At 52.2% G+C, this 14,214-nt stretch overlaps 2 protein-coding genes across 2 annotated transcripts in view; one reads left to right on the top strand and one right to left on the bottom strand.

The window, feature by feature from the left end:
• Positions 1–14,214, top strand: part of LOC123753629 (uncharacterized) — a gene marked incomplete at its 3' end in the record, with an annotated part of 181,328 nt that overhangs the window by 131,312 nt on the left and 35,802 nt on the right.
• LOC138372902 (uncharacterized) lies at positions 221–2,209 on the bottom strand. The gene is made up of 4 exons (XM_069338577.1): positions 2,076–2,209; positions 1,358–1,873; positions 849–1,125; positions 221–433 (listed from the first exon to the last, which is right to left on the bottom strand). Exons 1-4 carry the CDS (start codon positions 2,207–2,209, stop codon positions 221–223), a joined length of 1,140 nt encoding a protein of 379 aa, XP_069194678.1.

Genomic DNA, 14,214 nt, shown 5'->3' with positions numbered 1-14,214 from the left:
CATCCGTCAATCAAGTGGGGTTATGGAGTTGTGTCCTGGGTGTCTGGTTGGGTGCAACGTCTGCTGTGGCTGTGAAGTCCAACCCGAGAACGGCAGTCCCGACCGCAGCGAGTGTAGATAAATAACAAATGGGTTGAGTCCGTCAGTGGTTGAGACTTCCTCTGAAGTCTCTTTTCCCTCGCCTGCCTCTTCAGTTCGCCCTCGAATTCCTGAGTCCCTTCTACACTTTGCATCTCCAGGCAGATCTGTCCGCAGCTGCTGCCTTCCAAGTGTTGATGTCAATATTCAGCTGCCCGAAGTCGAGCTTCCAGGCGTCTTTGAAACGCAGCTGGGGTCTTCCGGTGGACCTCTTTCCTGATGCAAGTTCTCCATATAAGAGGTCCTTCGGTATGCGGCCATCTTCCATGCGTGTGACATGCCACCGCATGCGTCTCTGCTTCAGGAGAGTGAACATTGAAGAGACTCCTGTTCTCTCGAGTACTGTGTTGTTGGTGACGTGGTCTCACGTGATGTCAAGGATGCGTCTCAGGTTCCTCATGTGGAAGGTATTGAGCCGTCTCTTCTGGAGAGAGCGTAGGGTCCAGGATTTCGAGCCATAGAGACGTGTACACACCACACATGCCATGTAGACTTGTGCCATGGTGTGCACTGTCAGTTTGGTATTTGCCCAAACACGCTTTGTGAGCCTGGCCAGTGTTGTTGCGGCCTTCCTGATACGCATGTTGAGTTCAGTGTCCAGGGAAAGGGTGTCTGAGATTGTGGAGCCCAGGTACACGTGGACCGCCTCCAGCACGTAGTCTGCGATATTTATACACTTACCTTGTTCCATTACCTTGTAACTCACTTACGTCTTGTTCCATTATTCGTGTCTTCTTCAGGCTATCTGACAAGCCGAATGCAGAGCATGCTGCAGCAAAGGGGTTGAGTAGCTGCTGCAGGCCTTCTGTTGTGTGTGTGGTGATCGCTGCATCGTCGGCGAAGAGGAAGTTCCTGAGAATTCTCAACTGTACTTTCGTCTTTGCTCGGAGTCTAGATAGATTGAAAAGCTTTCCATCAGATCTTGTACGGAGATAGATGCCCTCTGTAGTTGTTCCAAAGGCATGCTTGACGAGGATTGCGAAGATGCTGAACAGGGTTTAAGCATGGACGCATCCCTGTCTAACACCACTGTTGATGTTGAATGATTCAGAAGTTGAGCCATCGTACACGACCGTGACCTTCATGTCCTTGTGGAGCGATTGTATCATGCTGAGTAGGGTGGGTGGGCAGCCAATGTTGGCCAAGATCTTGAAGAGTCTGTCCCAGCTCACATGGTCGAAGGTCTTTGTGAGGTCAATGAAGAGGACTTTTAAGGTACAGAAGAGTAGCCCTAAGGTACAGGGCTTTTCTCTGCTTCCTGCACTTTTCTTGAAGCTGTCTCAGGGAGAACACCATGTCAGTGATCGGCCTCTCTGTTCTGAAACCGCACTGTGACTCAGGGTACACTCTTTCAGCAAGAATCTGGAGCCTGACCAAGACGACCCTGGCGAAGAGTTTGCCGACGACGCTGAGGAGGGAGATGCCGCGATAATTGTTGTAATCACTTCTGTTACCATTATTGTTGTAGAGAATGATGATGTTCACATCTCTCATGTCTTGTGGCACCAAGCCCTCCCTCCAGCACTGGCATAGAAGTTCATGAAGCTCAGTTTTAAGTGTTCCTCGAGCACACTTGAGAACTTCAGGCAGAATGCTGTTTTCTCCTGGGGCCTTCCCTGAGGAAAGTGAATCCGGTGCTTTCTCAACTTCTTCCAAAATCGGTTCAAGGTCAAGCTCTTCCATGATGGGCAGGCACTTGATTGCATCCAGAGCCTCTATGCTGATCAAGTTCTCTCTGGATTAGAGTTCGGAGTAATGTTCCAGCCAGCAATTCATCTGTTGATCACGGTCTTTAATGATCTCTCCAGTGGCTGACTTCAGAGGCGCTGTCGTGTTTTGTGAAGGGCCTGTTGCCTGTTTGATCCCACATTCTCATTTATCTTTTCAAATCCAAACTGGCCCAGGCAGGAAGGCCAAGAGCTGTGATCGGAACCAACTCTTGTGTTGAAGTCTCCCAGGAGGAAGACTGGCTCTTGTTGAGGTACATTAGGCCAAGGTCATCATAGAATTCGTTCTTCGCTTCGGTAGAGGAGGTCAGTGTTGGAGCGTAGGCGTTGATGAGGTTGACCATTCCTGCTGAAGTTTGAGGGTCCTTGCAGACCCTTCCGTGGGCAATACTATGGACCCAAGCAACCTGTTCCTGACAGCAAAGCTAATTCCATGCTTTCTTACCTCTTCTGGTGGTTTGCCCTGCCAAATAGAAGGTAAAATCTTTCTCCCATATGCTGCCAGTCGCAGGCAGCATATGGGCAGCATAGGCTGCCAGTCGTGTCTCCTGCAGGGCAACTACGTCCATCTGGAGCCTGTGTAGTTCATTGCTGGTCACAGCTGTCTTGCGGGCGTCGTTCACTTCGAGTAGATCTTCTGAGAGACCCAGTGTCATGGTCCTTACATTCCACGTGTCCAGTTTGAGAGTTGGGTGCCTCTGTGTTTGTTTTCTTTTGCCTGGTGCATGGGTTAACGATCCGCTTGTTGGATTGTGGCCTAAGCCTCATGCACCCAGTGGAGCAGGCGGACCGTGGCGGGACAGCACCTTACTGGCTGGGGGCTGCCCAGCTTGAGGCGGGCCCTAGCTGTCCGATGAAATCGGATAATTTCTCCCACCGACAGAAGCAACCCCTGACACCTCACACTATACCAATTGAGTGGTAGGCTTATCACTGGTAACTGTCGCCTCCCGTGTTGAGCCATCGCCAAGGTGATGCAGGAGTGTCCTCTCCAGGGCACAGGCCTGGGCAGTGGTTGTGGAGAACCGGGTCTTGCCCTTGCAGCAGATCCATCCGCTCCACACCACCGAAGTGGACCAAGGGAAGGGCAGGCGCCGATACACTTGACACCAGTGTCATCGCAAACGTTGCCGAAATGTAGCTGTAAACCGCTGCTGACCGCCTTAGGGACTCCGACGTCGGCTTTGTCTTCAGGGTTGACTCTTGAAGCCTTTCACATGAGTGAGTTTAGCCTCAAGGCAGCGGAGGTTTGATTATTATTATTATTATTTGAACAAATCCACAAGGGCCTTGATGAGGGTTCGAACCTATGCACTGGATGATCTGAGACGCACTCTAGTCAACTGTACCACGACGTGGTTAAAGAATTGCAACCTGGAGGCTTCACCCACGAGGCTCCCGAGGCTTCCACTGAAGTCTAACTGGGTTTCACACAATTTCGCCATTCACTCGGGCGAATAGTTGTACCTCTGACGCCCCTGGTTAGGCTTTACTGGAAGCCTCGGGACCCTCGTGGGGGCAGCCGCACTCCAGGTTGCAATTATTTTACCATGTCGTGGTACAGTTGACTAGAGTGCGTCTGGGATCATCCAGTGCATAGGTTCGAACCCTCTTCAAGGCCCTTTTGGATTTTTTCATTTGATACCTGACGTTATTGTGATTTCTGTGTACTCACCTAGTTGTGCTTGCGAGGGTTGAGCTCTGGCTCTTTGGGCCCGCCTCTCAACTGTCAATCAATCAACTGATGTGTATTATTATTATTATTATTATTATTATTAATATTATTATTATTATTATTATTATTATTATTATTATTATTATTATTATTATTATTATTATTAATATTATTATTATTATTATTATTATTATTATTATTATTGTTATTCATCATGACCTTGACTGTGGGCCGTGGAGGCAGAAGGTGAATGTATACCTCTGACATCCGTGAGTCCTCAAGAGTCTGTCTCCTCATATATTTATGACTGGTGTGTTGAACTTCAGCTCTTGGACCCGTGTCTGTCCGGTTGTCGGGTGACTACTACACTTACTCTTGGCTTTAGTTCTCACTTCCGTGTCGGGTGTTGAGGGAGGGAGGTGGCTTCTACAGCCTCCTGCCTCACTTCTTTATACTTAACTAATTCTCTGTTGATGAAGAAAGAGGATTACGTTTGTGTGTGTTTTTAATTACACGTATTGAAGATTTAAGTGTGTATTTCTGTCTAGCTGCCTGTCAGACCGTCTATCTGTCTGTCTGTGCATCTCTCTACGAACGTCAGATAATAGTCCAATCTCAGTCAAGCGAAATTCCTCAAATTCACCCACCCATGTTTCCCGTCTCGCTCGGCTACCCCGTCCACCTGTCCCCCCACCTGTCCCCTCTGTGTGCACCTGTCCCGTCCACCTGTCCCGTCCATCTGTCCCCACTATGTGTACCTGTCCCGTCCACCTGTCCCCTCTGTGTGCACCTGTCCCGTCCACCCGTCCCCACTGTGTGTACCTGTCCCGTCCACCTGTCCTCACTGTGTGTACCTGTCCCGTCCACCTGTCCCCACTGTGTGCACCTGTCCCGTCCACCTGTCCCCACTGTGTGTACCTGTCCCGTCCACCTGTCCCCACTGTGTGCACCTGTCCCGTCCACCTGTCCCGTCCACCTGTCCCGTCCACCTGTCCCGTCCACCTGTCCCGTCCACCTGTCCCGTCCACCTGTCCCCACTGTGTGTACCTGTCCCGTCCACCCGTCCCCTCTGTGTGCACCTGTCCCGTCCACCCGTCCCCACTGTGTGTACCTGTCCCGTCCACCTGTCCTCACTGTGTGTACCTGTCCCGTCCACCTGTCCCCACTGTGTGTACCTGTCCCGTCCACCTGTCCCCACTGTGTGTACCTGTCCCGTCCACCTGTCCCCACTGTGTGCACCTGTCCCGTCCACCTGTCCCGTCCACCTGTCCCGTCCACCTGTCCCGTCCACCTGTCCCGTCCACCTGTCCCGTCCACCTGTCCCGTCCACCTGTCCCGTCCACCTGTCCCCACTGTGTGTACCTGTCCCGTCCACCTGTCCCCACTGTGTGTACCTGTCCCGTCCACCTGTCCCCACTGTGTGTACCTGTCCCGTTCACCTGTCCCCACTGTGTGTACCTGTCCCGTCCACCTGTCCCGTCCACCTGTCCCCACTGTGTGTACCTGTCCCGTCCACCTGTCCCCACTGTGTGAACCTGTCCCGTCCACCTGTCCCGTTCACCTGTCCCCACTGTGTGTACCTGTCCCGTTCACCTGTCCCCACTGTGTGTACCTGTCCCGTCCACCTGTCCCGTCCACCTGTCCCCACTGTGTGTACCTGTCCCGTCCCCCTGTCCCCACTGTGTGTACCTGTCCCGTTCACCTGTCCCCACTGTGTGCACCTGTCCCGTCCACCTGTCCCCACTGTGTGTACCTGTCCCGTCCACCTGTCCCCACTGTGTGCACCTGTCCCGTCCACCTGTCCCCACTGTGTGTACCTGTCCCGTCCACCTGTCCCCACTGTGTGTACCTGTCCCGTCCACCTGTCCCCACTGTGTGTACCTGTCCCGTCAACCTGTCCCCACTGTGTGCACCTGTCCCGTCCACCTGTCCCGTCCACCTGTCCCGTCCACCTGTCCCGTCCGCCTGTTCCGTCCACCTGTCCCCACTGTGTGTACCTGTCCCGTCCACCTGTCCCCACTGTGTGTACCTGTCCCGTCCACCTGTCCTCACTGTGTGTACCTGTCCCGTCCACCTGTCCCCACTGTGTGTACCTGTCCCGTCCACCTGTCCCCACTGTGTGTACTTGTCCCGTCCACCTGTCCCCACTGTGTGGACCTGTCCCGTCCACCTGTCCCCACTGTGTGCACCTGTCCCGTCCACTTGTCCCGTCCACCTGTCCCGTCCACCTGTCCCGTCCACCTGTCCCGTCCACCTGTCCCCACTGTGTGTACCTGTCCCGTCCACTTGTCCCCTCTGTGTGCACCTGTCCCGTCCACCTGTCCCCACTGTGTGTACCTGTCCCCACTGTGTGCACCTGTCCCGTCCACCTGTCCCGTCTACCTGTCCCGTCCACCTGTCCCGTCTACCTGTCCCGTCTACCTGTCCCGTCCACCTGTCCCGTCCACCTGTCCCCACTGTGTGTACCTGTCCCGTCCACTTGTCCCGTCCACCTGTCCCCACTGTGTGTACCTGTCCCGTCCACCTGTCCTCACTGTGTGTACCTGTCCCGTCCACCTGTCCCCACTGTGTGCACCTGTCCGTCCACCTGTCCCCACTGTGTGTACCTGTCCCGTCCACTTGTCCCCTCTGTGTGCACCTGTCCCGTCCACCTGTCCCGTCCACCTGTCCCGTCCACCTGTCCCGTCTACCTGTCCCGTCCACCTGTCCCGTCCACCTGTCCCGTCTACCTGTCCCGTCCACCTGTCCCGTCCACCTGTCCCCACTGTGTGTACCTGTCCCGTCCACCTGTCCCCACTGTGTGTACCTGTCCCGTCCACTTGTCCCCTCTGTGTGCACCTGTCCCGTCCACCTGTCCCGTCCTCCTGTCCCGTCCACCTGTCCCGTCTACCTGTCCCGTCCACCTGTCCCGTCCACCTGTCCCGTCTACCTGTCCCGTCCACCTGTCCCCACTGTGTGTACCTGTCCCGTCCACCTGTCCTCACTGTGTGTACCTGTTCCGTCCACCTGTCCCCACTGTGTGCACCTGTCCCGTCCACCTGTCCCCACTGTGTGTACCTGTCCCGTCCACTTGTCCCCTCTGTGTGCACCTGTCCCATCCACCTGTCCCGTCCACCTGTCCCGTCCACCTGTCCCGTCTACCTGTCCCGTCCACCTGTCCCGTCCACCTGTCCCGTCTACCTGTCCCGTCCACCTGTCCCGTCCACCTGTCCCCACTGTGTGTACCTGTCCCGTCCACTTGTCCCGTCCACCTGTCCCCACTGTGTGTACCTGTCCCGTCCACTTGTCCCGTCCACCTGTCCCCACTGTGTGTACCTGTCCCGTCCACTTGTCCCGTCCACCTGTCCCCACTGTGTGTACCTGTCCCGTCCACCTGTCCCCACTGTGTGTACCTGTCCCGTCCACCTGTCCCCACTGTGTGCACCTGTCCCGTCCACCTGTCCCCACTGTGTGTACCTGTCCCGTCCACCTGTCCCCACTGTGTGCACCTGTCCCGTCCACCTGTCCCCACTGTGTGTACCTGTCCCGTCCACCTGTCCCCACTGTGTGCACCTGTCCCGTCCACCTGTCCCCACTGTGTGTACCTGTCCCGTCCACCTGTCCCCACTGTGTGCACCTGTCCCGTCCACCTGTCCCCACTGTGTGCACCTGTCCCGTCCACCTGTCCCCACTGTGTGTACCTGTCCCGTCCACCTGTCCCCACTGTGTGCACCTGTCCCGTCCACCTGTCCCCACTGTGTGTACCTGTCCCGTCCACCTGTCCCCACTGTGTGCACCTGTCCCGTCCACCTGTCCCCACTGTGTGTACCTGTCCCGTCCACCTGTCCCCACTGTGTGCACCTGTCCCGTCCACCTGTCCCCACTGTGTGCACCTGTCCCGTCCACCTGTCCCCACTGTGTGTACCTGTCCCGTCCACCTGTCCCCACTGTGTGCACCTGTCCCGTCCACCTGTCCCCACTGTGTGTACCTGTCCCGTCCACCTGTCCCCACTGTGTGCACCTGTCCCGTCCACCTGTCCCCACTGTGTGCACCTGTCCCGTCCACCTGTCCCCACTGTGTGTACCTGTCCCGTCCACCTGTCCCCACTGTGTGCACCTGTCCCGTCCACCTGTCCCCACTGTGTGTACCTGTCCCGTCCACCTGTCCCCACTGTGTGCACCTGTCCCGTCCACCTGTCCCCACTGTGTGTACCTGTCCCGTCCACCTGTCCCCACTGTGTGTACCTGTCCCGTCCACCTGTCCCCACTGTGTGTACCTGTCCCGTCCACCTGTCCCCACTGTGTGCACCTGTCCCGTCCACCTGTCCCGTCCACCTGTCCCGTCCACCTGTCCCGTCCGCCTGTTCCGTCCACCTGTCCCCACTGTGTGTACCTGTCCCGTCCACCTGTCCCCACTGTGTGTACCTGTCCCGTCCACCTGTCCTCACTGTGTGTACCTGTCCCGTCCACCTGTCCCCACTGTGTGTACCTGTCCCGTCCACCTGTCCCCACTGTGTGCACTTGTCCCGTCCACCTGTCCCCACTGTGTGGACCTGTCCCGTCCACCTGTCCCCACTGTGTGCACCTGTCCCGTCCACTTGTCCCGTCCACCTGTCCCGTCCACCTGTCCCCACTGTGTGTACCTGTCCCGTCCACCTGTCCCCACTGTGTGGACCTGTCCCGTCCACCTGTCCCCACTGTGTGCACCTGTCCCGTCCACTTGTCCCGTCCACCTGTCCCGTCCACCTGTCCCGTCCACCTGTCCCGTCCACCTGTCCCCACTGTGTGTACCTGTCCCGTCCACTTGTCCCCTCTGTGTGCACCTGTCCCGTCCACCTGTCCCCACTGTGTGTACCTGTCCCCACTGTGTGCACCTGTCCCGTCCACCTGTCCCCACTGTGTGTACCTGTCCCCACTGTGTGCACCTGTCCCGTCCACTTGTCCCGTCCACCTGTCCCCACTGTGTGTACCTGTCCCGTCCACTTGTCCCCTCTGTGTGCACCTGTCCCATCCACCTGTCCCGTCCACCTGTCCCGTCCACCTGTCCCGTCTACCTGTCCCGTCCACCTGTCCCGTCTACCTGTCCCGTCTACCTGTCCCGTCCACCTGTCCCGTCCACCTGTCCCCACTGTGTGTACCTGTCCCGTCCACTTGTCCCGTCCACCTGTCCCCACTGTGTGTACCTGTCCCGTCCACCTGTCCTCACTGTGTGTACCTGTCCCGTCCACCTGTCCCCACTGTGTGCACCTGTCCGTCCACCTGTCCCCACTGTGTGTACCTGTCCCGTCCACTTGTCCCCTCTGTGTGCACCTGTCCCGTCCACCTGTCCCGTCCACCTGTCCCGTCTACCTGTCCCGTCCACCTGTCCCGTCCACCTGTCCCGTCTACCTGTCCCGTCCACCTGTCCCGTCCACCTGTCCCCACTGTGTGTACCTGTCCCGTCCACCTGTCCCCACTGTGTGTACCTGTCCCGTCCACTTGTCCCCTCTGTGTGCACCTGTCCCGTCCACCTGTCCCGTCCTCCTGTCCCGTCCACCTGTCCCGTCTACCTGTCCCGTCCACCTGTCCCGTCCACCTGTCCCGTCTACCTGTCCCGTCCACCTGTCCCGTCCACCTGTCCCGTCTACCTGTCCCGTCCACCTGTCCCCACTGTGTGTACCTGTCCCGTCCACCTGTCCTCACTGTGTGTACCTGTTCCGTCCACCTGTCCCCACTGTGTGCACCTGTCCCGTCCACCTGTCCCCACTGTGTGTACCTGTCCCGTCCACTTGTCCCCTCTGTGTGCACCTGTCCCGTCCACCTGTCCCGTCCACCTGTCCCGTCCACCTGTCCCGTCTACCTGTCCCGTCCACCTGTCCCGTCCACCTGTCCCGTCTACCTGTCCCGTCCACCTGTCCCGTCCACCTGTCCCCACTGTGTGTACCTGTCCCGTCCACTTGTCCCGTCCACCTGTCCCCACTGTGTGTACCTGTCCCGTCCACTTGTCCCGTCCACCTGTCCCCACTGTGTGTACCTGTCCCGTCCACTTGTCCCGTCCACCTGTCCCCACTGTGTGTACCTGTCCCGTCCACCTGTCCCCACTGTGTGTACCTGTCCCGTCCACCTGTCCCCACTGTGTGCACCTGTCCCGTCCACCTGTCCCCACTGTGTGTACCTGTCCCGTCCACCTGTCCCCACTGTGTGCACCTGTCCCGTCCACCTGTCCCCACTGTGTGTACCTGTCCCGTCCACCTGTCCCCACTGTGTGCACCTGTCCCGTCCACCTGTCCCCACTGTGTGTACCTGTCCCGTCCACCTGTCCCCACTGTGTGCACCTGTCCCGTCCACCTGTCCCCACTGTGTGCACCTGTCCCGTCCACCTGTCCCCACTGTGTGTACCTGTCCCGTCCACCTGTCCCCACTGTGTGCACCTGTCCCGTCCACCTGTCCCGTCCACCTGTCCCCCACTGTGTGAGTAGTTGTAATGAGGCCAACACGGCGCCTGGTCGGCCTCATGTGTTTTTGTTGCTCCGGTGAGTGATTGCTCACCATCTACTCTCTATTTTCACCTATTTATCCCCCTTACTTATATTTATAGAGTCCAGCCAAAGATGTTTATTGAGCATAGAAATTAATGAAATCCACTAACTCTTATTCGTATGAAGCAAGGGGGCGCAACACAGAGCATGAACTAACATGTATCTCAGCGTTCTGCCCTGTTATCAAACCAGTATTTACCCAGGTCTTTTTTTCCTAAATCTAAAACTTATCCAATTTATACCCATTGTTTAGTGTTCTGTCTCGTGTTGATATTTTTTAATATCCTATTAATATCCCCCTTTGTCATGTCTATTCACTCACACTTCTATCATGTCATCCCTAATTCTTCTTCGCCTTTCTAGAGAATGTAATTTAAGCTTTGTTGATCTTGCTTCATTGTTTACTGAGATCGTTTATTGAGCATGGGGAGACTTCAACAGGGAATTCAGAAGTATTCCAAGTGCATGTGAATATACAACTTTTCAAAACAGGCAACACCAACACTCAGACATTTTTATTTAATTCCTCCTTCACTGCAAGTGCGGTGTGCGTCTCACAGTCGCTCAAAAACATGCCCCCCCCCACACACACCTTACTGTAGCATATCACAAATCAAATACACATTCAGTATACATATATATGAACTGTATTGAGTAGAAGCGGCCTCGCATGTTTTGACATATAGGTCTTCTGCAGTTACCTTCATTCTGCCGTCATCATCCCTAGTACGGTGTGGTCCTCCAATAGGACACGTTGCCATAAGACATGACGTTACAAGCGGTTCCAAGGAAGGACCCGGTCTCTCATTAGCACATTCCTTAATCTCTACTGTTCTCTGCAAGTGACATTACGGTCTGTGTCATGATGCCTTGTAACCACTCATATCCTAGTTCATTGTATCATTGCTCATATTTTTCTGTTATTCAATTTCATAAGCCCTAAAAACCATACAAACCTAACCTAAACAAACAAATACATTCTACGAACCTGTTGTTGTTTAGCGGTCACAAAAGCTGTGGCCCAGTATGGGGATAAAGTACAGTCACCCATTAACATATAGGTGTTAAGGCTCCACTTCAACCTGACTGTTCAACTATGAGTGACGTCACAAAGATGTACAATGAGGCTATTTATGCTATGCTATTTATCAGTGTGGTCTATATAATACTATTATTAAAAAATGGCTAGACTAACCATCCCCACCTAACCTAACTTCATCAAAAACTAAAATAGCGGCTCAAATGTCGTACCACAATTTGAGCAGAGTCGTACATCTGGCACCTTAGCGGATTAGTAGCTGTGTCCATAGGCTAGTCAACTAGTTGTCCTCACATCCGTCAAATAACTATCCAAATGTCACACCTCACTTCATCCATCTAGCAACTCAGCTGGATGCTAGTCACTATATTCATAGGCTAATCAATTCTACACCTCAAAAATCCTAATCTTGTTATGCAAATCAGCTGACTTGTTTCTAAACCAACAGTCACAAATACATGCATGTATACCTACACATTCTCCACAACCCATACATGCATAGACAATAACTTGTTATTGTTGCTATTGCCACATTAATCACATGTAATTTATGCTATATGTATCCAATACAACGTTAACACACCAGATATGACATTTATGTACAAAATATATAATTTTCACATAAAATATATCGTTTACACACAAAATATGCCATTCATATACAAAATATGTCATTCATATACAAATATATCAGTTGCACACAAATATACCATTTACACAAATATTACATATACACTCAAAGTATAACAGTTACACAAAGTTTGGTATTTGCATAACTATAGCAAATTGCATACATGCCCATACAACCAAAATTACGCTTTCACTAAAATTATACAATTTCACAAACATAATTTTCACAAAATGCCCCACACATTGTCTCATAAACCAAAATACACTTGCACATGAAGATCTATTTTTTCAGATTACATATACAGAACTTACACAAATACACAATTCGCACACAAAAATACAGTTGCACTTATTGTTCTAGCCTTAGTTATGTTAGTTATGTTAGGCCAGGTGGGGTTAGGTGAAGTCACTAATTTCTATGAAAATTTAAGCAAATTTACTATATCCTATCAAAAATTTAGCCAATTAGAACCTAAATTCATCTAAATCTATCGAAAATTATACTTATACTACACAAATTTAACCAAATTCAACCTAGCAAAAGCTCAACTAACTAAATATGAGCATCCCATATCCTCACATACAAGCCTATGTCACCTCTGTTCATAGCTATAGTCAGCTATAGCTTGAAACCCCAAATAGATAAATTTACACTATTTTATGAACATGCTAGTTCATTACCCCTAAGATATTATATATCTTACCTTATACAACCACATCTAACATATCCGAAGCTAGATTTGATTATAGTTGCAAAATTTAAGCTATTCCAACCTGAAGTCAGCCTAATTTAACACAATTTCCACTAAATATACCCAAATGTAATGTATCATAGCAGACCAATGCCCAATTTTACCTACATTTTCACCTATTCCATCCTACCCTACACCACCTTACCTAACCAGACCTAGCATATCCCAAGCTAGATTTGAATTAAAGTTAGCAAAATTTATGCTGTCCCACCTAAATTAAACCTAATTTAAGGGAATTCGAATCAAATATACCCAAATGTTTTGTAACATATCACAGTCAAAGCACATTTTATCCAAGTTTCACCTATTCCATCTAAACTTCCAATATCCAACATCCAGTCTTGGCACAACATCCCCCATTCCCAAGACCATTACATAGAGCTAGTGCTGTGTCCGTCTGGCTATTTCCAATATCCAGATGTGTGTTCTGTTATCAATTCTTCCAAACCAGATCTAACCTAACTTATCCTAACACAACATTAGCTAAATTCATCAAAATTATCCCAATTTGTAACAATTCCAGTAAATTTATCCTAATTATATCAAAACCAAAACCCTAAATTCTACTAAATGTACCAATGCACATCACATCCAGAGAAGGAGTTAACTATCAGAGCTGATAATGTCTACTTCTAACATCCATGCCACCTTGGATTACAGCTAACTTTGCTAATATATTATTATTACAAGTGTGTTGTTACTAAGTATTTTCCTCAAATTACCACAAATCAACCACCTTGGACCTAACCTATTATACGCCATATACTCAGAAAAGTGTTAATTTCGTAAATAAACCTAAATTCCCGTGCCTAACCTGCAGGAGTCTTGGAGCTTTGTTGAATATTGTATCTATATTCTTAGGGAAGTGAAGTTTTGGATATGAACCTAACTGCACTCTGCCTAACCTGGTTGGATCTTTGTTGAACATTGTAACCATATTCGTAGAAAAGTGATGTTTGGGATATGGACCTAACTACTCCTTGCCTATTAAACTTGGATTTATGTTCAATATTGTAGCTATATTGTTGAGTAAGTGTTTTGTTTTTACACATCAACTCAGCCACCCTGCTCCTAACCTCCCTTTGGGGATGGGGGGGGGGGAGGAAAGTATTGTTTGTGCATCAACCCAACCGCCCGGAGCTAACCTCTGATACATCATGGATCTTGGTTCAATATTGCACCATATTCTTAGCCATTTTATTTGTATCAATACAACCATCCCCATCCTATCCTTTATTACCTGGGGTGGGGATATGGGAGCCACAGGGCTCAGCTCAGTGTCTCTAGGAACCTCAGTGGGGAGTGGGAATCCCCCCACCAGCAGGCCAGCACCCTAGGGAGGATTGTAACAGAAGCCTCCCACCAACCAACCCCTCAGCCATCCCCCACCAATCACTTGCACCTCCCCCCCCCAGACAGTAAAGACCCCCCTTCAGACCATGTCCCCCATGTTCCCTGACCCCAGACCCCCCATGTTCCCCTCATGCCTCTTTTCTTCCCCAACCCCTACCCCAGACCCTCCCTGTTCCTGCACCCCAGACCCTCCCTGTTCCTGCACCCCATGTCCTTCCCTGTTCCTGCACCCCAGACCCTCCCTGTTCCTGCACCCCATGTCCTTCCCTGTTCCTGCACCCCAGACCCTCCCTGTTCCTGCACCCCAGACCCTCCCTGTTCCTGCACCCCAGACCCTCCCTGTTCCTGCACCCCATGTCCTTCCCTGTTTCACCAGGCTATGCCCTTCCCAGTTCGCCCGCCC

This window comes from Procambarus clarkii, chromosome 40 (genome assembly GCF_040958095.1).
Source record: "Procambarus clarkii isolate CNS0578487 chromosome 40, FALCON_Pclarkii_2.0, whole genome shotgun sequence".
NCBI classification, from domain to species: domain Eukaryota; kingdom Metazoa; phylum Arthropoda; class Malacostraca; order Decapoda; family Cambaridae; genus Procambarus; species Procambarus clarkii.
This window is presented reverse-complemented; position numbering and strand designations above follow the sequence as displayed.

Bases quoted from the DNA above. Each gene is read 5' to 3' on its own strand.
- LOC138372902 (XM_069338577.1), bottom strand. From the start codon at position 2,209: ATGGTCAACCTCATCAACGCCTACGCTCCAACACTGACCTCCTCTACC. The intron at 1,874-2,075 runs GTTGGTTCCGAT...ACTCTAATCCAG, and splicing joins TGGGAGACTTCAACACAAGA to AGAGAACTTGATCAGCATAG. The intron at 434-848 runs GTAAGTGAGTTA...CTCCTGAAGCAG, and splicing joins CACGAATAATGGAACAAGAC to AGACGCATGCGGTGGCATGT.